At 40.4% G+C, this 24,778-nt stretch overlaps 1 protein-coding gene across 6 annotated transcripts in view; it reads left to right on the top strand.

Annotated features, from left to right (window-relative positions):
• The window catches only part of LOC134797623 (protein split ends), a 125,019-nt gene that overhangs the window by 78,663 nt on the left and 21,578 nt on the right, over nucleotides 1–24,778 (top strand). For 3 of the 6 annotated variants that reach the window (XM_063769942.1, XM_063769940.1, XM_063769939.1), the window contains exons 3-10: nucleotides 14,279–14,467; nucleotides 17,790–18,045; nucleotides 20,606–20,932; nucleotides 21,293–21,583; nucleotides 23,124–23,324; nucleotides 23,612–23,727; nucleotides 24,099–24,221; nucleotides 24,597–24,735. In XM_063769942.1, coding sequence (XP_063626012.1) covers nucleotides 14,279–14,467; nucleotides 17,790–18,045; nucleotides 20,606–20,932; nucleotides 21,293–21,583; nucleotides 23,124–23,324; nucleotides 23,612–23,727; nucleotides 24,099–24,221; nucleotides 24,597–24,735 — 1,642 coding nt within the window. The remainder of the gene's footprint in view (nucleotides 1–14,278; nucleotides 14,468–17,789; nucleotides 18,046–20,605; nucleotides 20,933–21,292; nucleotides 21,584–23,123; nucleotides 23,325–23,611; nucleotides 23,728–24,098; nucleotides 24,222–24,596; nucleotides 24,736–24,778) is intronic. The other 3 variants (XM_063769944.1, XM_063769941.1, XM_063769943.1) reach the window with 2 other exon arrangements.

Raw genomic sequence — 24,778 nt, 5'->3', positions numbered from 1 at the left:
ATATCAGGATGATTTGATTTATCAATAGTAATTTTGTTTTGTAATATTTTGTTATTACATGGCCATATAATTCGTTTTTTAGTGTAAAAAGAAAATAAGCGATTGGCGTGAATTTTTAATGAAAAACACTTTTGAAAAATTAGTCCCGACAAATATATTGTATAAGAATTATTTTAAATCATATACGATCATTGATATCATTTTGCTTTCATAAGTCACAAATACAAAAATTTTAAAGCGTTTTCATTAAAAAGACACGTTAAAATTGTTGACCTTTTTTCTAATGCTTAACGCTTTATAGTAATAAACCTAAAACGAGACAAATTATTTAGACATGTAAACTTTACATGACTTTACTACCTTTACATTGTAAAGGTAGTAGTTTAAAAGTAAAATTCTTTATTTGGTTGGGTAACTAATAAATGTGTTAGGTAGGTACCTGAAAATGTAAAAATTTATTTACATTTATTTAACTGCTTAAAGAAATACGCTATAGACACATCACGCAATTTACGCGTGTTTCTTGTTACTTATCACAAGAGATTTATTTCTCGAGTTCTCGAGGCATTGAGATTTTTTTCCCCGTCTCGACGAAGGACAAATTTCTCGAGATTTCTCGCCTCGAGAATTCTCGAGCAGAAACCCTAGTTGAATTAAATCTACTATTTATATATTTTATGCAAATGTTACTTTCTTTCTATATACATTATTTATATTCTTAATAAATCACTTTAAAATGAATGACAGCCAATGTGACGATCCATTACGTTACAAGTTTTAGGCAGGTTTTAAGTGAACCAGTTTTTATTTATTGAAATACAAAACAATAATAATCTTCTAAAAACGAATAACAACTGCAATACTAAGTATTACAATAAAGTTATTTAAAGAAGTCTTTCCAATACGTTAAATTTTTCGTTTTAATCGTTGCTTTGCAATCATTTTGTTTTAAAAAACGTAAGGTAAAGTATTATAAAAAGTTGTTTTTAATAATTATCATATATTATTCTTGCAAATGAGATCGAAATCAGTATCAATTATCCTAATAATTAATATAAATTCTAATAAAATCAATCACAGCCACAGTAGGACAAAGTGACGTTATGGACCATAATATCACGTTTAGGAACATGAAGGGTTTACATGTGCGGAAAATAGCTACTTAATTTAGTACCGTAAAACGGGGTGAACAGAAATCGCGGGGTGAATAGAAAATTTTTTACCTTTTTCTTTCAAGTTGTTATATTTAAGTACGTACAACTCTAAACTCAGAGTTTTTGGAATACGCAGTGGCGTGCACTTCATAAAGGCAAAAAGGCACTGCCTACCCTACTATAATTCCGATGTCTATCCTCTTAAACTACTTAATTTAATTTATATTTGATCGTACTATCAGTAATCGATATAACTTAAAACATTCTAAAAATTAATAAGCGCTCCATCTACCGGTTAAGCTTTGTCATCAAGTCATCATCTATAATAATTCTACGCGACGAAGTTTACACCACGCGGCACTAGCGCCGCTACGTGCCTTGCACGGCAAAGACAGAAAACATTTCCGTCTAAATCTTTCTATGTGTGCCTTCGTCGTTACGCGGTTACAGTGTAGTGGGCCTTCCTATAAGTACGAGCACACAATTATACAAGTAACGCACACATTTAGACGCAATAGGCAGTGTCTTTCGTACCAAACCTAAACGAATGACGCCCGAAAGTTTCCGAATAGTTCCGATGTTTATGTGACTATTTTAAAAAGTAGCATTTGCTATGGTAATTTAGTGCAAATACGAGACAATTTTTTTATTCGTTTACAGTATTTGGTTAAGTTTATTTTCATTTTTTATTCGGTCGCCATTGTTTGTTTGTTTTGGTGAGTTTATGAGATAACAGTTAACAGTTGCCGGAAATTATAAAGTGCGATTAGTGAAAAAATGGATAATTTAACTGTGAAAGTTGTGGTGGGTGTGTGTGTGTGCAAACTATTAAAAATGATGCGTTTTCGAAGCTTTCGTTTAGCCAAAAAAAGAAGTAATTGAAAAGACTTGACAACAAAATGAAAACCATCACGCAATTTTTTTGGTGAGTTAGTAGCTCTCATTTTTTAAGGATCCGTATCCAAAGGGTAAAACGGGACTCTATTACTAAGACTCTGCTGTCCTTCCGTCCGTCCGTCTGTCATCAGGCTGTATCTCACGAACCGTGATAGCTAGACAGTTGAAATTTTCACAGATGTATTTCTGTTGCCGCTATAACAACAAACACTAAAAACAGAATAAAATAAAGATTTAAGTGGGGCTCCCATACAACAAACGTGATTTTTGACCGAAGTTAAGCAACGTAGGGCGGGGTCAGTACTTGGATGGGTGACCGTTTTTTTTTGCCTTTTTTTGCATTATGGTACGGAACCCTTCGTGCGCGAGTCCGACTCGCACTTGCCCGGTTTTCTGATATAATTTTGCCTACCCAGTCCCAAATCTCTGTGCACGCGACTGGGAATACGTATATAGTAGACTATTTATTCTCTACTTTGATACCAAAAGAACTTAATCAAACTGCCTAAAAGTTAGATTTTTTTAACTCTAAAGTAAGGCTTCGCCGAGGTAAGAAATGAAGCCTGTCTGAACTTTGGGTTAGCGGTAAATGTAGTGACATTAACAAAGTAAAAATTAGCTAACCTGGTAATATAGTATCTGTAGTACCTAAATAATATCACCAATTTTCTCTATAATGAAGCATTTTCTTACAAAAAACTATCAACAAGCAATTTTACATGATAAAGGGGTCAGTGGACACGCATATGGGGTGATTAGTTACGCCATAGGGGGTGATTAGATACCACAAAGGGGTGAAAAAACACGCCTTGGGGGTTAAAAGACACGAAAATACAATTTTGTATCAAATAACTGTTTAACAGATATATTTACTATTTGCCAATAAAGTATCAACATAATAATGACCAAATTCGATGCCTATGACTACTAAAACTTAATTTTTCTATTCACCCCTTTCTTGTGTCTATCGACCCCGTTTTAAGGATATGGCGAAAATAGGTAGTTTTCTTTGATTTTCTCTGAATTGGGTGGGTAAAAATTGATTTCACAAATGCAAAATTGAAGAACTCTGCCGCCCTTATCTACGGCCGGTCATTACCTACTGTATATTTAATAGTGTTAGTAGGTTAAGTGGTTGATTAGTTTGTAATTTTATTGCAGTGCCCTTACAGGGTTGTGTTGAAACATATACAATAATCATAAGATCTTTTTGTACACACAAAGCAATGATTAAATGAAATGAAATGAACTAACCAAGACTCAAAAAATGATATAAAAATTTTTACTTTTATAATTTGATTTATTGGCGAAAATCGTCCTTGAATTTGAAAATCGTGTCTTTTCACCCCGTTTTACGGTACCTATTTACTTAATGTTGTACTAAATTAAATAATTTAGTAATTAATACCTATTGTTATAGTTAAACAGATTTTGAAATTTCCTGCAGTAATTATGCATTCGACTGCAGCAGTAATGCAGCACGACAATACTGCCGACTGCATTACTGCTACAAAATCATAATAGATGTTGCTGCCCAGATTTTTGACATTTGCAGTCAGCAGTATTGTCGTGCTGCAATATTGCTGCAGTCGAAAGCATAACCTGCGCCTGCCAGCGCTTCTTAGGTCGAGCCGCCACTGGTGCTAAGTAGTTACTAGTAAGTAGGTCGAGTAGTTAGAAGAATATAGCTAGAATAAAATTATTTGTCTTTTTAATATCTCTCTACCTACTATATTTTGGCAACTTAAAATGACAGCATGTAAACCGTGCATTTTCATTCCATACGTCACGTTTTTTTGTTCCACTAATCACTAATACATCACGTAACGTTTTGGATGTGACGTAGGCATGCCGGTTGGTTAATAAAGCGAAATAGCGGTCTGATCGGTTGAATTTTCTTAATTATAATTATTTGATATCATACAACACATAATAATCTAACGAAATTCATAAATATTTAGTCAATAATTGGCTCCTTATCTTCAGTTTAATTCAGTTCGTTGTGGAAAACAAATTTCTGCACAGCGTGACGCACAACCTACACCTTGCTTTTTTCGAGCCCAATTGCCTTGTAAAACCTAAACACCGGGTAATTATAGGATCATAATATTACGATCATGTAAAAATGCGTATGATATTAGTAGATTTTTGCTACTAAGTTGGTAAAAACTCCGTGACGTTGGTGGAAATTTCCACTACGTCGATATTGAAGGACAACAATAAATTAAACTTTTGTGCATATTTTTACTTTAGGTGCTAAAAAATAAGGTTTTAAATAGATTTTGGCTGATACGATCTTATCACACAACAACCAGGTTCGGGCCTAGAAGGAGGCATGATATATAATATGGGTACACTACATAATTCCGAAATATTTTATGCCGAATTTTAGAATATCTAATTTTATTATTCCGATTTTCAAATGCTCGTGCTCGACCCATCAAAATTCCGATTGTCGTAATTACCGAACGATGAAGTTTTATATTTCCGGTTTGATTTTTTTTAATTCCGAACCACATAATTCCGAATATAACAATTCCGATAGTGAGAAACACCGAATTAAATCACGAATTCCGAATTGTCATTATTCCGAAATTTTGAATTCCGATTTGACGTGATTCCTATTTTAAATATGCCAATTTTTTAAATTCCGAATAACGATATTCCGAATTTGTTATTAATAAATAAAGGTACCTACGTTTCTACGGGGGGTAGCCGTTCTAAAGTTCTAACGTAACCTAAACCTACTTTCCTAAAAACAGTTATTTACTGTAGGGGTCGCAGTTCTAACCTAACCAATACCTACTTTTCTGTAAGCAGTAAGTTTCTAGGGGAGGGGGGTCGCAGTTCTAACCTAACCTACACCTACTTTTCTAGTAGCAGTTGGTTTCTGTGAAGGTCGCAGTTCTAACCTAACCTAACCCAATTTTCTAGTAGCAGTTGGTTTCTGTAAAGGTCGCAGTTCTAACCTAACCTAACCTAACCCACTTTTCTAGTAGCAGTTGGTTTCTGTAAAGGTAGCAGTTTTAGCATGTCCAAATGATTTATATGCAATTTTTTTTTGCAGATCAATTTTAAAAACGGCTGACCATTTAATTACTTCCCTTTTGAAAATCACGAATTTCATTATTCCGAGTTTACAAAAGATCGAATTTCTGAATACCGAATTATTTTATTTCCGATCGGTCAATGATTTTTCGGAATAGACAAATTCGGAAAAAATATTTTCGGATTATTTTTTTATCGGAACTTTAAGCTTTCGTTTATATGACAATCGGATTTTAAGTATTCGGAAATAGCGCAGTCATGATTTTCTTCTTTCGTAGTTTTCAAAGTCGTAATTTCGATATTTTGGAGGTAAAAAAATCGTGATTATGAAAATCGAGGTTATGAAAGTCGGAAAAACATATTTCGGAATATTTGGGTGTTCCCATATAATATTTGGATCCAAAGTATGCACAGTGTGCATGGGACACTCTTTTCTTCAGTTTTGTACATTTTCTTTACTTTAACCCATTAACGGCTAGCGGTGCCATACGGCATCGCTTTTCCTGTGCTTAGTATTTCGCTCTCTAAGGATACAATAAGCAGAAAATTAGATACTCAAGGATATCAGTTATCAATTTAATTACATATTTTAAGCAACTTGAATTGTTCCTACTGGTTTCAGGTACCCAAAAATTTAGTATTGAAAAAAAAATATATACAAATTTTTGGTGTTCATTCTAAGTAAACTGGTCAGAAATCGTTATTTTTCTAGTAAAATATTTATGTTATGTATTTTATTAGGACGTGCTATGTATAATTGATGCAATGATATACATAGACTATTAAACTTTGATTTCAGATTTTGTATATGGCATGAGAAAATTCTCCCATGCCGTACGGCACACCATTAGCATATTAATTAGGTAATTTTATAGCAAAAGTATATCCACTTTGACATTTCTAGCAGTAATGCAGTCGGCAGCATTACTGCAGCAGCATGATTGCAGCGCGATATTACTGCTGAAAATATCAAAAATCATTGCTGCCACATCGATTTTGACATATGCGGTAGTAATGCTGTCGGCAGTATTACTGCAAGTGTAGAAAATGTCAAAAAGGTAATTTTATAGCAAAAGTATATCCACTTTGACATTTCTGGCAGTAATGCAGTCGGCAGCATTACTGTAGCAGCATTATTGCAGCGCGACATTACTGCCGTCGGCATTACTGCTGAAAATATATAATATCGATTTTGACATATGCGGCAGTAATGCTGTCGGCAGTATTACTGCAGCAGTATTGCAGGGCGACATTACTGCCGCAAATATCAAAATTTTAGTGCAGAAAATGCCTAAAGGTAATTTTATAGCAAAAACATATCAACTTTGACATTTCTGGCAGTAATGCTATCGGCGGCTATACTGCAGCAGTATTGCAGCTCGGCATTACTGCCGACTGAATTACTGACGCAAATATTAAAAATTCGGACAGCAACGTCCTATTTTACTTTTGATGCAGTAATGCAGTCGGCAGTATTGTCGTAGTATACTGCTGCACGCTACAAAACGCTCATAAAGCTTTTCAAGGTCCAACTGAATTGGCAGTAATGTCGTGCTGCAATACTGCTGAGTGCTGCACTATAGCTGTCGACCGCATTACTGACAGAAATGTCAAAGATTATAATACATTTGCTCAGGGCTCGGAACCGGTTTTTTTGAAAAACCCGAAATAGCCCAATATTTTGAATTATTTAATGCTCTTTACGTAGAACTGTATCATGTATTTAAGTAACAACTTCGTATTATTAGATTGTCCCATTAAAAATGAAATAATTAAGCAAAGAGGCGAAAACCATTCTTGGGGAGCTGGGGCGTCGCCTGCAGCAGAGGGGTCTCGACCCCCGCTCCGGGTCGTTCCTAGCGCAGAGGTTGTCTATCGCGATTCAACGCGGAAACGCGGCTAGCGTGATGGGCACCTTTTCGCCGGGAGCGATGCGGGGTGGGTTGTTCGAGTAGGTAGTTAGTAAGCTTAGTATAGGTTCGTTTAGGTTTAGTTTTACTTATAGTTCTTTATAGTATAGGCTTGTAAGTATTATAAATTGTAACTATAGTTTGATTAAATCATACATGATAAGAAATTGTACATTGTAGATTAGTTATTATTGTGCTGTACATTATGCTGACTGTTGTATGAATTCATGACTTATTTTGTAAATGTATTAACAACAGTATTTGAATGTCTAAATAAATAAATTAACCAAAGAACGAAAAAGAACTTTATAATACCGGTATTTTTTGTATGAAGAAAAAACCGGTTCCGAGCCTTGCTTTTGCTATAAAAGTACCTTTTGGACATTTTCTGAACTAATGCAGTCGACTGCAACAGTATTGCAGCACGGCAATAGTGCCGACTGCATTACTGCCAGAAATTTCAAAGTTGATATACTTTTGCTAAAAATTACCTTTTTGACATTGTCTGCATTAATGCATCAGTCGACTGCATCAGTATTGCAGCACGGCAATACTGCCGCAAATGGTAAATCGATGTCGTTGCACTGAATTTTGATGCGGAAGTAATGTCGTTAGTTAGGGCTTGTAGAGTTAGAAGCTTGGCTCTACAAGAGATCTGATAACTTTTTGATAGTGCGAGCCATCTTGGCAACATTTTCCATGAAAATGTTTTTGGTGGGATTAATTTTACTATATATACTTGGTCAAGCAAATATTGTCAGTAGCAAAAGGCGGCAAATTTGAAAAATCGCGGGTTAGCATTGTTAGCAACACTGTTTTCGAATAATTCCAAAATCGCTTGTCATTTGTGTTTTATCTGTGAAATGTGGGTCGTGAATGACAGCCAACTTGTTTGTTTACATTCTGAATCGTTGCTATTTCAAGATAAATTTCTGCTGTCACCATTAAAGGCCGAGCCACACCGGCTGCGTGTGCAGCACGTGTGCGTCGACGTAAGCGTAGACGTGCGCAGCAGCCCTGTCACACCGGGTGACGCGCACTCCACGCAGCGCACGCCACGCAGTGTGCTGTACACGTCACGCAGGCGCACGCTGCAGCTCGGTCATGCGTGCAGTAAAATAAAATACTCCTGCGACAGTACATCATGTTATTATATTGTTACTTATACTGAAATAAATGGTATTCTATTCTATTATACTCCTGTTGCAAATGGAAGCAGCTCACCGAATGCCGACATTGCAATTAGAAGAAAAAAATGTCTCATATTTGAATCGAGATAATTCAGACTACATAATATTATTATTAAGTTAACAATACAACAACCTTGTTATCCAATAGTATTATTAGTACCTAACATCGACTTGTTCCCACAGGCCAAATTTTTATAAGACGTATTTTTTGGAATCTTTGTGCTATATGTTGTAAATATACATTCGTATTGACGAATATATTAATTAGTTTTTCTTTTATCACTGAATCCATATTAAAAACCAGCACGCTTACCGGCCGAGTTGTAAATAAATACAAGCGAGCTGCGCGTGTACACGCACAGCACCTATGCAGCACCGAGCTGTGCGTGTCCGAACCTGCTCGGTTCGCCCTCTCATAGGGAACGCCGTTAAACACAACGTCATCACTGCACGCAAGGAAGCGACGTTGCCGCTCCGCTGCGTGGACGCGTGCACGCAGCACGCAGCCGGTTTGTCTCGTCGGAGCTGCCTTGCGTGCAAGTCACGCGTACGCGCACGTCACGCAAGCGGTGTGTCCTCTCTTATGAGTTTTCGTATTCTACAACGCAGCGGGACGCGTACGTGCACGTGCACGTCTACGCACACGCATCCGGTGTGGCTTGGCCTTAAATACCAATATATTAAATAAGATTGTGCATGAACTGAAGCAAAGTCAAGGTGCCTACAATGTACAATCAAGCTCGATGATCGTAAATATGTTTTTAAAGTTTGAGGTTATACATGTTTTGGTTCGATGTACATTGCTGCTTTTCTTAGCGCAATTACTGCTCTTTGAGTGTTGCCCTACTTCACTTTGCTGTACATTGCTACTGAGCTGCTGACATACTTTGCTTGACAGAATATATAAGGTGCTACCTTATTAGTTGCAGATATTTTAACACGTATGATACTTTACTTTAAAACAATTACCTTTAAATAGAAATTAAGAATATTTAATTCTTTTTTTTGTTTTACTTTACCGAACAAAAAATGAAATTTCATTATGGTTCGGCGGGAAAACTGCAAAAGGTTATTAGGATGAAGTGGCCAGACAGTTAGGTGTTAGGTAAAAGAGGTACTAGAATCTGTTCAATGAGTTCACATTTAATAATCACATTAAGTAACAGGGTGTTATTACGTAGCAAATTTGTTTTTCAGTTTTCTCCAAAAAAACGTTGCTAAAGCTATAATGTTTCATACTTAAATATAGTCCAGGAACCGAGTACTATCTCAGCTGTATAAATATCTGCAACTAATAAGGTAGCACCTTATATATCATCACCAATATGGTCAGTCAAGCATTATCGGTTTATCGCCGACATTGTCATCGAAGTCGTCCAGGCGGCTTAGCACGGTCGCGTTTTTATCCCTTGTCACCATGCCTGTCACGTTCTAACAAGTATGTAAGTGCGAAAGGGACGCGCATAGTGATAGTCGATAAAAATGGAACCGTGCTGAGCCCGCTGGTCCAGTCATCATCGATATGGTCAGTTATTAATTAACCCTGTCATGGACATCGAGGTAAACATTGTCGCTGACATGGACACTGTAATCGACATGTTCAGTCACACATACATCCATCATCAATATCATCATCGTTATCGGACCTCTGTTAAGTACCTAAGATCTTCCTTATGGCTCCTCTACACGATGGGCCAACGCCGGCCACTCCAAGGGACGCATTTATGCGTTAGAGGGAGCAAGTGATATTGCTATCTCATTCTACCGCATGGCTGTGTTCCATGGAGTGGCCGGCGTTGGCCCATCGTTTAGAGGAGCCATTAGGTATGTCGCAGGCAAATTGTAAGAATCCGCCGTTTACAAACGGATTCACGTTTGTAAACTGCCGAAGGCAAATTGCAAATTGCCGAATGCAAATTGTTAGTGCGCTAGTGTCAACGTAATCGTGATAGTTGTCTGAGGGTGACCATGGTTTGCTATTTTATAAATTTATATCTTATTCTTGTATATTTATGTATTTATATATATATTTCGAGGATCTCGGAAACGGCCCTAACGATATCGTTGAAATTTGCTAAATATATGGGGGTTTTCGGGGCCGAAAAATCGATCTAGCTAGGTCTTATCTGTGGGAAATCGCACATTTTTGAGTTTTTATATGTTTTCCGAGCAAAGCTCGGTCTCCCAGATATTTAACTTTTATACCACACCACCATCCTCAGGCGCATTTTAACCGTGGTCCCACTGTTAAACAGTGTTCGCCAGTGGGTCTACGGGTAATTTATTTTTCACATCACCTAATCAGAAAATGGATTTTTCACACCACCTATTCGGAAAAGAGCTTTTTCACCACACCAGCTCGGAAAGGTTTGCTATCATATTCACATGTGAGGTAAAGTAATCAATGTAAATGTTGAGTTGTTTTCTTATGTTTGCTGGTAGAATTGACATTTAAATGATGATTTTGGATGATAAATATTTAATAACATTCATTTGAATTTGTTTGATATTTGATATTTAATATTTGCTTCGGGTTGGTGTGGTGAAAAATTTTGTGTTTCACTCGGGGGCAAATTTTGTTTAACCCTCGTGCTTTGAAACCCTCGCAACGCTCAAGATTCCATTTTCCGAACCACTCGCTACGCTCGTGGTTCAATTTTGGAATCTTTCGCTTGCTCGGGATCAATATTAGCACGAGCGGTTAAACAACAACTTTGCCCCCTTGTAAAACAAATAACATTTCTTCCCTGCTAGGAGGGATCAAAGTGGCACTTTTCTTCCCTGCTAGGAGGGATCAAAATAACACTTTTCTGTTCTAGCACACAATTTTTACATTTTTTTTGCACATTTTTTTTCCTAATAGTTGATGTGAAAAGCAGTATGTGTAGGGATTGCAATTCGGTCTGGTTTTGAATCCGGCATTTCTAGCATGTGACCCTGCCACACGTTCCGAATATAATAGTCTTGGTTAATTTTTACTCCCCGATCAATGAACAGCAGTGGTAGTTTGCCCCTAGGTGATATGGCATGCCAAGCTAGCAAGTCCCTGCATTTTTTCACTCTAGCTTTTTACTGGGCTTCTGTTAATCCACGATTTTTTTTATTTTTTGTAGGCCTTCAATCCAAGATCATGTCGTAATATACGCTTCATTGATCGTCGGGATATTTTCATATCTTTAACGAGTTTACTAGCACTTTGGGATGGATTTCGCCGAATACGCTCACGAACACTTTTAATTATATTTTTGACACAAACAGATGGTCTTCGACCAGGTTTGGGTCTGATTCTTGAAGATCCTGATTTTATAATCGCTTAATGGTCCGAGATGTGAACCTTACATTAATATTCTAAATGTTTTAGGTTCTTATATATCTCGCACGGTCGGAATTTTTGCTTGCATAAATTTACAATTAGCTGGCGTTTCGCGTCCATGTTGATAACAATATAAAAACAATAGATATCAAGCTGACATCTAGAAATCATAAAGACGCATAAATTCTCGATTAAAAAAAATAATATAGTTAAAAAAAATTTGCGCTATATTTAAGTAAAATGGCAGTACAAAACTAGGACACTTAATATGCCCAACCCTGTATATATCGAAATCATAAAAAAATACAGGACCTGAAAGTTTAAAGGTTCCGTCACACAGGCGCGTTTTCCGGGCGGGGCGAGAGCGCGGCGTGAGCGTTTTATATGTAAAAGCGGCGCGCCCCGCTCACGCGCCGCCCGCAAAACGCGCCTGTGTGACGGAGCCTTAAGTATTTTACAAGTTTTTGGCAACACTGAGTACATTTCAATGCAAGTGTGCAAAGTATGTCATTAATAATTACGAGTTCCGACTGTTCCGAGATGTCTTTTATGAGCCGTAGGCTTGGCCCGGCCGGGCGTGCGCGGATGAACGGGCCCGCGACGGGTCCGCGGCACAGTGTGAGAGGCCCACGCACGCTCCCATCGTGTGTGCGCACACAAGAAAGAACTTGCTCACATTCTTCAAGTTCTCCAGAAAGATCTTGATTAGATACTGTGCCGTCTGTGCCATGGACTGAAGTCCAATGCTGGACATGGGAGGGAGGCCCCGAAGATTTCCATAATGTCCGCGCGGTGCTGCCTGTTTCCCATGGCTTACGATTTTGACCAGATCGCTGGTCCGCCTTTTTCGGGGTTTGATTGTAATACATATTAGCAACAATATCTCATATTGTCAAATAATGTATTATTTATTAAGTGCAAATTCGTAATCGGTATTGCAAGAGGGGCAGATTTTTACCCCTTGCGCAATTCGATCAAAAATTTCAAATCGAAGGTTATTTTTAAATCATAGAGATATGATATGATATATTATAAGTCCACTTGAGGAGTATTTTTTTAAACATGGAAACTATGATGTCACTGATAAATGCTTAATGCACACACACAGTCGCGTGCACAGAGATTTGGGACTGGGTAGGCAAAATTATATCAGAAAACCGGGCAAGTGCGAGTCGGACTCGCGCACGAAGGGTTCCGTACCATAATACAAAAAAAGGCAAAAAAAAAACGGTCACCCATCCAAGTACCCCGCCCTACGTTGCTTAACTTCGGTCAAAAATCACGTTTGTTGTATGGGAGCCCCACTTAAATCTTTATTTTATTCTGTTTTTAGTGTTTGTTGTTATAGCGGCAACAGAAATACATCTGTGAAAATTTCAACTGTCTAGCTATCACGGTTCGTGAGATACAGCCTGATGACAGACGGACGGACGGAAGGACAGCAGAGTCTTAGTAATAGAGTCCCGTTTTACCCTTTGGATACGGATCCTTAAAAAATGAGAGCTACTAACTCACCAAAAAAATTGCGTGATGGTTTTCATTTTGTTGTCAAGTCTTTTCAATTACTTCTTTTTTTGGCTAAACGAAAGCTTCGAAAACGCATCATTTTTAATAGTTTGCACACACACACACCCACCACAACTTTCACAGTTAAATTATCCATTTTTTCACTAATCGCACTTTATAATTTCCGGCAACTGTTAACTGTTATCTCATAAACTCACCAAAACAAACAAACAATGGCGACCGAATAAAAAATGAAAATAAACTTAACCAAATACTGTAAACGAATAAAAAAATAGTCTCGTATTTGCACTAAATTACCATAGCAAATGCTACTTTTTAAAATAGTCACATAAACATCGGAACTATTCGGAAACTTTCGGGCGTCATTCGTTTACGTTTGGTACGAAAGACACTGCCTATTGCGTCTAAATGTGTGCGTTACTTGTATAATTGTGTGCTCGTACTTATAGGAAGGCCCACTACACTGTAACCGCGTAACGACGAAGGCACACATAGAAAGATTTAGACGGAAATGTTTTCTGTCTTTGCCGTGCAAGGCACGTAGCGGCGCTAGTGCCGCGTGGTGTAAACTTCGTCGCGTAGAATTATTATAGATGATGACTTGATGACAAAGCTTAACCGGTAGATGGAGCGCTTATTAATTTTTAGAATGTTTTAAGTTATATCGATTACTGATAGTATGATCAAGTATAAATTAAATTAAGTAGTTTAAGAGGATAGACATCGGAATTATAGTAGGGTAGGCAGTGCCTTTTTGCCTTTATGAAGTGCACGCCACTGCACACACACGGCGGGAGCGGGCGTGCGCGGGCTTCGACGGGCGTGTGCGGGCGTGAGAGTGATCAACGGACCCGCGGCGCAGTATGAATGCTCGGAGGCGGGTCCTACGTAGTCCGTATTAAGGTCCATTTTAGGGCGCGGAACCGGTCGTGCGCGAGTCTGAGAGTGCGTGCGCGGGTCGGGCGGGTTGTATTTTATTACAACTAAAAATTGGACCTTAATACGGACTACCTACGACCGCCGCCGAGCATACAAACCGCGCCGCGGGCCCGCCGCTCGCCCGCTTGGTCACGTCACGCTCACGCCCGCACACGCCCGCTCCCGCCGTGTGTGTGCATTAAGCAAAAATTAGGTTTTCTCAATATAATATATTCCCAGTATTTCAGTACTTATACCATTACTGCCGTCGCGTTCTGTATCTTTAGACAATCACTAGAATGTGTTACTGTTTTTTTTCAGGGGCGGCGAAGATAGCACTAGCAACCCGTGTGCGATTGTGGCGACGGCGGCTGCCCCGGCAAACTGGCGTGGCACCAACGACAGCGCGACCGACTATTGCCGGCGCGGCAACACCCCAGTCACATACGGCAGGTACCAGCGGAAAAATTCTACCGCGCCCTACAACACGCCTCCTTCTAACGTTGAAAGGTAACGTCGGTTCTTTAAGAAACACACAATACTATCATGTCTGAGCCATAAACTATTCGATGCTTATCGGTAGCTCGGCACAATTACAAATTTTATATTTAGCATTTCCCATCAGCTCGACGCGACGCGCGTGTAGTTTAGGCCCTCAGCACACGGCGTCGAAACATAAGAGACGCGCAAGCATAATTGGATGCTGTTAAGCAATAATGTGTCAACCATGTGCCAACTCACATTAATTTTTCAATAAGATGTCAACTCAAAAAATTGACGCTTAAAGTTGACATTTTATTGCAAAATGGAAGTGGGATGACTCATTTTTGCTAAACACCATCCAATTACGATACGCTTACGCGTCTCTTACGCTTACGCTCCGTGTCCTGAGGGCCTTAGTTTACCGTGCACGGGTAGTTTTCTTATAAACTTATTTCTATAACGATATGCTGGAACGGTTTTACCTGAATACAAGTACGATTTGTTATCTATATGACATACGATTCAAAGGAGAGACTGTCATTAAAATTGAAGTCTTAATTCACTCAGTCATATTCAGAAGAAAAAAAATACTCTTTCTACTAAACTGCCTTGTACAATTCTCACTGAAGTCAAAGAAACAGTAAAAATAAATACATTTTTAACCCTTAACCCATTGTATTTGTTGATATTTTGACGTATCACCATGCCAAAGAGGTACAAGAAAAAGTTCTTAGGACAAAACTACCACGTTCTTTTAAGGGGCTACCTACCCGAGGTTTTCATCGATTTTTGACAAGTTTTGAATCGTATCTCCTTTTTTTGCACTATAGATAGAATTATATGACAAACTGTTATCGGTTCTTCAATCTTTTATCTCCGGCGCGACCTTTGAGGCCTGTGCACACCGGCTTGTGTGTGCGCGACGTGCACGTGTGCGTGCTCTTAAACTGTTGGAGCCGCACACGCGCACGTCACGCAAGCGTGTACCGTCTTTCAGAAGGATCTGTATACACTACAACGCCGCACGCGCACGTGCACGTCACGCAAACGCAGCCGGTGTGCACAGGCCTTTTCCTCATGGGGGAACCTCAGAATATGCTCTGGCTATAGACGTGAACAGTTGAACACTGACACTGAACAGATGCATCGGGGCTAGTAGAATGCAATTAATTTTAATGTTCCTAATCTTCCTTTATAAGGAAATGTTTAATAAATCGATCTAGCATATCGTTACATTATTTTAAATTGATGTTTTATTGAAACTGGGAACTCGTGTTTACTAGTGTTTTTGTTAATTAAGTTAGAATACAAAGATTCATTGATTGTATACTATGTGTAAAGTCTAAGAGAAAGTCGGACTTCGAATGTGTCATCTAATCTAGGTGCTCACAACCAGAGTTACCACATATAGTACGGAGCCGTACTAAATGTGGTAACTCTGTATTTTCATTTCATTTTATTTATTAAAAAAAAAAAAAAAAACACCTAAAAGGCCTGGCCCAACAGCCGGCGCGACGCAGTGTAATGTGGGGCGTAACTTAGACGATTCCGAAGGTGGTGATACCAGAACTGCTGAGCAGTTCCACTGGCAGGGTCGCCATGTAATGTGGGGCGTTCGGGTAGTAATGAATACTATGAAAGTCTGCTGATACTGAACATCTTTATTGAGTAAATTGGTGCTTATATACTAGTGGCCTACGTGAGTGGCATTTAGGTGACCTTTATGAAAATGTAATTAGAATTATTGTTTATTTTATTAAATATATTTTCTATTTATTAAATGTCACCTTAAATGTCACATGACGTGTTGACGTCATGTGACATTTGCCTACTCACCGTACACACGTCATGTGCCTACTCACCGTACAGCAGCGCCGCGTCCGCGCCGCGTGATGGCGACGCGATGCCTGTTCAAACAGGGCGCGCGCGGATCGCACCGGCCTCACGCTCTCAACACGCCCTCATCGCGCGCGCGAACGCGGCGCGGCCGCGCGGGAACGCGGCGCACCGCTCGCTGCCTAACGTCCGATCCGACTGATGTGACCTTGCGCGACGCGGCGGGCCGCCGCGTGGACGCAAGGGGGCGCGACAGAAGCGGGGCGTGATACCGGCGGGACGCAGTCTGTTTGACGTCGGTAACCTGTTAAGGCCTGGCCAAACAGCCGGCGCGACGCAGCGCCGCGTCCGCGCCGCGCGACCGCGGCACATGCTAACAGGTTACCGACGTCAAACAGACTGCGTCCCGCCGGTATCACGCCCCGCTTCTGTCGCGCCCCGCGCCGCGCGGCCCCTTGCGTCCACGCGGCGCGTGCGCAACGCTGCGCCGCGCGGACGCGGCGGCCCGCCGCGTCGCGCAAGGTCACATCAGTCGGATCGGAAGCTGGGCAGCGAGCGGTGCGCCGCGTTCCCGCGCGGCTGCGCCGCGTTCGCGCGCGCTATGAGGGCGTGTTGAGAGCGTGAGGCCGGCGCGATCCGCGCGCGCCCTTATTGAATAGGCATCGCGTCGGCATCACGCGGCGCGGACGCGGCGCTGCGTCGCGCCGGCTGTTTGGCCAGGCCTTAAGGGAAAAGTTTTTCCAAGGAGTTGTTGAGAGGCTAAAATTAGTTTCCTAAATTATTTATGTAAACCATTATGGTTGAAAATTATTATGCCACAAAACGTTATACGTAAACACATTATAAGTATCGATAAATATGCTTTTAGCTGGTATGACATTTGATTAATTATAATCAAAACCTATATGCACAAAAAATGCATATAGGTGTATGTCATCAAATATTATGGCTAAAAATATATGACACAATATAATGACTTTTCATTTGTATGCGCAATGATGATTATGACACAAGTTGTTATGCGCAACAAAGATATGACTTAAACTTGTATGCAACCCAATATGGACCCGTATGTGTGTCTGTGTGTATGCGGTTGTCAGACGCTGACGTTCGGACAATTCAGTTACCACAGACGTATGGCGCCATATAGCGCGATCTAGTTCAACTGTCAAAAACGGCACGACTTGCTCTTGGATTTTACTCATCGTAGACAATCAATAACTCTTTGGTTGAATACTATTACAAATGCTGCTTGCTTATAGTTTATAACATAGACGAGGTAGTTGTTTTTGTACTTATTGCACAAATTTCTTTAAATTCATGATTTGATTGAAAAATCGCGGTGGAAAATCAATATTTGTATAGAAAGGGATGCAATCGACATTACCATATCCTAACACGCTTGATCCCAAATATGTGACTAACCTCATCGCTCCAGTCACCGCTTTTAGTGTCGGCTATCAATAGGCCATCAGAGCGGATAATTATAGACGCAGGGTTGGGTCTGTTGCAGGACGACACCTCACCACCGATGGTACGCGAGCGGCGAGCGCACCAGCGGCGGCGGCGGCGGCGGCGAGAGCACGCCCAGCACGCCGGGCGGCGCCGACAGCGGGCGGCGGCGGCGCGCGTCCGGCTCCGGCTCGTCGCGCTCCGAGTCCAGCTCGCCCGAGCCCTCCGACACCTCGCGCGCCTCCACGCCCGCGCAGCCGCCGCCGCACACGCCGCACCACAACGCGCACCGCACGCCGCCTGGCTTACAACACCAGGTCTCTATCTCAACTACCTCAAATATTAACTCACATTTACAACCGGGACTATCGCGAATTTATTTTATTACCTTTTCTCAAAAATGGACGGCAAAGACGACTTTGCCGTTTAAAAAATAAGTCGCGAAGCGCGTAGTTTATGGTCAGTCAAAAATTAAAAAGTTAAAAACATTGCAGTTTCGATTTTGGGACCGCAATGTAGCATACAAATTCCATTATTTGTCGAGTTCCAAACTTTTAAAAAGTTGAAATGGCCATATCAAATGAAGGCACAGGCCCATTAAACAGCCAAACAGATGATTAGTACCGCGACTATTTAGCTGTCTCAAATAGGTTGACGTATTTTCGGCAGAAAAATACAATTCTATTTTTTTATAAAAAAAAAAAGGCGGCAAAGCTAATTTTTTCAATTGTTTCTACTTTTTCCTGTGAAAATATATACGTAAGAACGTTGCTTTTGTAAAATATATCTATGATATTTATATTTCTTGCACCATTTTTGAGAAAAGCACTATATATGACTCGGCTGGAAGGCTACTTGCTGGCTTCGGATTCAATTAAACGGACTCCCAAGGTCGTCCGTTTAAAACGAATCCTCAGCCTGCAAGTAGCTACTTCCGAGCCTCGACAATAATGTACTATTATTTACCGACGTTTCGACACGACACATGTGTTAAAAACGCGAAAGTTTTTAAGGCCTGTGTAGTGTGCATGTCGCAGTCGGATCGTATAATCCGCCGTATTACATTACGGCTAGCCGTTTTCAAAAACAGGGGCGTTTTGAAATGCGGCGGTTTAACGATTAGCCGGATTGAATGCGGCTGAATGAGAATCCGCCGGAATGTATTCGGCGCCATACGTTCTTCAACACGGCTAGCCGTAATGTAATACAGCGAGTCATTAGCCGCCGCTTTGACAGTTTTTAGTTCCCATTTTTAACACCCGTGGCGCTGCCTGACAAACGCTGGGGTGTCCATCAAAAATGGAGTTCGTCGGACTGTTTCTTTTCAAAAAACATTTCTTTCGCAACTTAACTAGACGGGCTCCTATTTCTGAGCGGTTTGCCCTTCGGGCATCTGAAGCTACCTAACGAACCTAACCTACCTACCTATTGATTTAGTGAGACGTCCGTGAAAACATTACACTTTGGGGAAAAAAGCGTAGGCAGGTTAGGTTCGTTAGGTAGCTTCAGATGCCCGAAGGGCAAACCGCCCAGAAATAGGAGCCCCGCTTGCGGGGCTCCGTCTATTTAAGTTGTGAAGGAAATGTTTTGGAAAAGAAACACATGTAGTGCGGTGGGATCATGGTAAAAATAAATTAAATTGCAAACATTGTCAAACTCCGGTTACGTGGGCGACCGAAAGAACTGGTCACTCTACAATCTAAAATAGTAGTACGATGCGGCTAAACGTTGGCCGCCTAATTGAAGAACGTATCGCAATGACAATCCGGCTAATCGTCGAACCGCCGCATTTCAAAACGCCCCTGTTTTTGATAACGGCTAGCCGTAATGTAATACGGCGGATTATACGATCTGACTACGACATGCACACCAGGTGGATACTGTGCGTAGACGTGCACGTGCGCGTTGTAATATGTACACACCGTTTTAGAGGCTTGGCCTTTTCTCGAAAAGTCTTCTAGAAATCGATTTTCGCTCATGTCGTCTCGGATATGGGTATATTTGGTATCAATGCATTTAGTATGATGTCCTGAACACAAATATATGAGATGACAAACGCGAAAGTGGTAGGGGTAGTTGCTGTGACGTCATAAAGTCGGCAGTACATTTTTTTTAAACATACCATGTGGGGTACCAAATGAAAGGACTTTGTGAGTAGATTACACATATATGACATACGTTACATTTTTACTTCTTGGTCCAACAAATTATTAGAAAACGTTCAAAAATTTCACAACCTTTGAATTGAACTGCTCTATGTAAATTGAAAATGACTGAATGGATTATTCCAAATTTTATACCCAATGACTCTGAATATCCTCTATATAATGTCCGTCTATTGAAAAACAGTATAATTTTCTGTTACATTAAACTGCAACTATTCTTAAAACAAACAAAAACACCGACTGTTTACATATATTTTTGAAATAGTCTTTTCACTAGCTTTCATTTGCTACCCATATAATATTGCTATAGTAAGAAAAAAAAAACAATCCTCCCTTTTTTCATTTGCCGGCGCCATTTTCAAAATTTATATACCTACCTAGCCTATGTCACTACTACAATTTTGACGAATTCAACCACACCTCATATGTCAAAAACCGTCCAGCCGTTTGGGCTGTAGACGTGCCAAATAAATGGATATATGTATGTATATATACCCACGCTCGAAAAACATTACCCTCCTTCTGATGTAGTAAAAATACGCTTCCAGTAACAAAATAGTATAATATAGTATTTTTACTGGTAAAATAACATAATATATTTATTAAGTCCCACGAACGCGACCTCCTGACGCGACGACCTGCGCAATTACGGAAGTTGCTTATACTTTTTCTGGAATTGATTATTAATTTTCGTTGTTTTCTTTTTCTTCAGTGGGCGTCGACTGCAAGCGGGAGACCTCTGGCCATTTGTGTCCGAAATCTTCCGACAAGGTCGACGGATAGTTCCCTTAAAGATGGTCTCTACCACGAGTACAAGAAACACGGGAAGGTGGTGTGGGTGAAGGTGGTCGGTCAGAACGCCGACCGATACGCAGTGGTCCGTTTTAAGAAACCGTCCGACGTAGAGAAGGCACTCGAAGTGTCTCAAGATAAGCTTTTTTTTGGGTGTAAGATCTCAGTGGCACCTCACCAAAGTTGCGATGAAGATGCGGATTCGGCCAAACCTTACGAGACTGATATTGATGAATACCATCCGAAGGTCAGTATTTTTTAACCTTTTGACAAACTGTAGTATAAACTGGGTTCAATACACCTTTTAATTAGTAGGACCTGTGGTATCTTAATGAAATTGTAAGTATCCAAATGCGTCGCGCTCGCGTGAAAGTACCCTCTCATCTTTATTTTTATGATATAGGAGGCAAACGAGCAGACGAATGGCCTGGACGAATAACTTTATAATGTTGGATACATTTCGCTCCTCCTATTGACTAAAGAATTGAATTGAACAGGTTGATTTGGCTTGATTCAATCACGATAAGTAATTTTAATTTAATTCTTGTTGATTTAATACAATACAAATATTAGCATGTTTGTTAAAAAGTTCTATTACTTGTTTCAGGCGACTAGGACGTTATTTATTGGTAATTTAGAAAAAGATGTAACGCAACAACAATTGAGAGACAAATTCAAACACTTCGGACGAATAATAGAAATCGATATCAAGAAAGGGAGCGGCGGAGGCGCGGGCTACGCGTTCTGTCAGTACGCGTCAATATCGAGCGTGGTGGAGGCCATCCGTGCCATGGACGGCGAGTACGTGGGCGGCTCGCGGGTCAAGCTGGGCTTCGGCAAGCCCGTCGCCACCACGTGCGTGTGGGTCGACGGGCTCACCGAGCACACGGAGAAACAGGTGCGTTACACAATTACACATACTACCTACTCATTAGCATTGTGTAGGCCTCTTAAAGAGAAAAGAGTCAGGTCCGGCGCATATTTAGTCCAGCATATTTCGCTGGTTGTTCAAAGAGGCAACGCCAACAGCGTGCTAGGCACATTTACCCGGGCACCTATCGACCCTTACCTAGTCTGTAAATTTCTATAATATTACTTTTTACATTTGTTATATAAATAAATTAGTTTAACTGTATAAGTACTTAATAAATAAATATTATAATAATATTAAATATAATATATAATTTATATATTTAATTTATTTAGTTATTATAATAATTATCATACAAATAAAAGATGATCACCTTTTTCATTTTTATACAATACTGTATAATAAAAATACAAACATATTAACACCCCGTTTTAATTCTATTAACTGTACTATACTATAATAGACTATACTATTAGAAAAAAAAACATATTAAATTGTAAGAGTTTTTCTCTCTAGTTATTTAGGTTAAGGGGAAATGTTTTTACACAAATTGATGAGTGTTAACCATAGCTTCGTTAGACTTTTTTTCGATGTTTTTATTATTGCGTCAGGAGCGCCAAATGGGCACTACGTTTGCATGAAAAAGCGGTCATCCGCTATCCTCTTAACTGTTGCCATTTTCCTTTACTCCTTTTACGACGTAACAATCGCGTGATGTTCATTTAAATAGATTCCATTCTAGAGGCGGTAATCAATAATTCATGTTCCGTTTGAGTGGTCCCATACACCTGAGCTTTGTTACATTATACGGCAACGGGGTTTATTGAATTTTGATTACAAGGCCGGACTATTTGTCCCTCGATTGTGAGGTGATTTCAAGGTTAAAACCTATTATGCCGGATCTGGTTTACCTAGACTTAAATAGTTGGTTAGTTAAACGAAAACCAATCATTGGTTACTTAGGTACGCTCTGATTGAAAATTTTTTTTTTCTGCAATATGCTCGGAAATGTTCACCTTATTGTAGCAAAAATAGTACGGGATGTTCTTCTTTATGGTCAAATTCAAATTGAAAAAATTCAAACCATTATTGTACTGTTTTAGCGGACGGGAAGTTATACCTGTATTGTTTATTACCATCTAAAAAGAATATCTGGGAGAGCTCGGAAAACATATAAAAACTCATAAATGCGCGTTTTGCCAGAGATAAGACCTAGTTAGATCGATTTTTCGCCCCCGAAAACACCCATATAGCAAATTTTATCGAAATCGTTAGAGCCGTTTCCGAGATCCCCGAAATATATAAATATATATAGATATAAATAAATATACAAGAATTACTCGTTTAAAGGTATACGATGTATCCACAAACAAAAATGCACACAGCCAATTTATATTAAAATGTTCGGTAAAAACTTCTCTCGATTCTATAACGTCATCCAAAGCCCAAACGTTAACCGAATCCAAAGCAAAGGTTCTCGGAGAGCCACCGCCGTTACGCACACGCACTCTTGCGACGTTAGAATGTTAGATTAGAGCGGTGTTGTGACGCTCGGTTGCTCCCCCAGGTGCTAGGCGCGGTGTCGCGGTGCGGCGCGGCGACGTCGGTGTGCGTGGACCGCGCGGCGGGCGCGGCGCTGGTGCACTTCGAGCAGGCCGCGGCCGCCGGCGCCGCCGTGCGCGAGCTGCGCCGCGTCGCCGCGCAGGCCTCCGCTGCCGAGCCTGACCACCCGCGTCTTTGCGTCGACTACGCGTCCCGAGAGTGCCAGGTCAGACTTACGTACAGAATAGATCGAAGATAGCGCTTCGTACATACATTATGCGGTAACTCTTGGTGGTTAAAAGTTGACGTTGGACTGCAATTCACAATGGCGCCATCTATTTTAATCGTTAAAGTAGGTGGCACGATTTTTTCTTAGTCTACATCTACACATTATATCCGTTTCTTATCTGGCCGGCGTATGAACATATATTTTTGAGGCACATTTTTATCTGAATCTGTTATTCAGTCATTACAATCTACTTGTTAAGGCTAATTTTGTATTTTCTTTATCAGGATGCGTTTTACGAGCAGTTAGAGAAACATGGCGGTTCAGCGGCGCTGTCTGGCACCGAGAGACTGAGTGGCGATGTAGCCACGCGATACACGTCGACACGTCACGATCCGCTACGGTTGGTTTCTATTAGTACCTCGCACCATTGAACTTATACCACCACGAAAAACGTACTTAAACGTGTAAACTTGGCATATAATGTAGGTTTGCGGAGTAAAATTTGGAATAAATTCAATGTTCAAACAAAAAAATCACAGTTGTCATCTACCATTTTATCAAACTCCAATTTTATCTTCTGAATAACTTGGTTTATTGTTTTGGGCGAAAATTGTTGGTATCTTGAGAAATGTAGGCTGTGTATAACCTTTATAATAAATTTAAACTATGACTAGCCGTCAATCCATTCCATAATCTATTCTGTATAGAAGGTTAAAGGCTCGTGACTATTTTATTTCCAGTATGCATGTTAATGACCCACGTTTACCACAGATACGAGAGCTGTGGCTCGCGATCGCGGGCGTCGAGCTACGGGCGCGGCTCGTCGCGGACGCCGCGCTATTCCACGCTGGAGCACTATGATTCGTCGGAGTACGCGACGGATCGACGATACAGGTTAGCTATTCATATTGACTACTATATCAGTTCATATCTCATTGTCCCTTTCTTATCTAGACGACGCCAATTAAAGCGTAGTATCGACCCGATTCCGAACAGTATAAATTTGGTTATACGCAGTGACTGCCCGCTGCTTTTGCTGCTTAGGGTGGTATTCCACTTATCCCATTTCTTGTCAATGTCCAATGTGAATTTGCTTAGTGAGAGAGTGAGACGCAATGCACATTGGACCAAGATATTGGACAGGTGGAATATCAGCCTGTGTTGTTGACGCGAATCTGCATTCACCGGAAGAATGCCATTTTTCTTCTACCACAATGACTAATCGAACTTCATATTACATCGATTGACATATGTCTTGTGTCGTTGCAGGGTATATGATGAAGTCGGTTCCAGTCCTCAGACGGAAGATGCACCTTACGAAGACAGACTACAATCGGTAGTCGTCTCGCCGCATCGAGCGCGGAAACACCGTCGGGACTCGAGCCCAGAGGATCGAAAACATTCTAAGGTAAATCGTTCAACATTTCAATCGTCCCCCGAGGCGTTCTTTT

This window comes from Cydia splendana, chromosome 15 (assembly GCF_910591565.1).
Source record: "Cydia splendana chromosome 15, ilCydSple1.2, whole genome shotgun sequence".
Taxonomy (NCBI): Eukaryota; Metazoa; Arthropoda; class Insecta; order Lepidoptera; family Tortricidae; genus Cydia; species Cydia splendana.
Note: the sequence above shows the minus strand (reverse complement) of the source record. Positions and strands in the feature narration are given on the sequence as shown.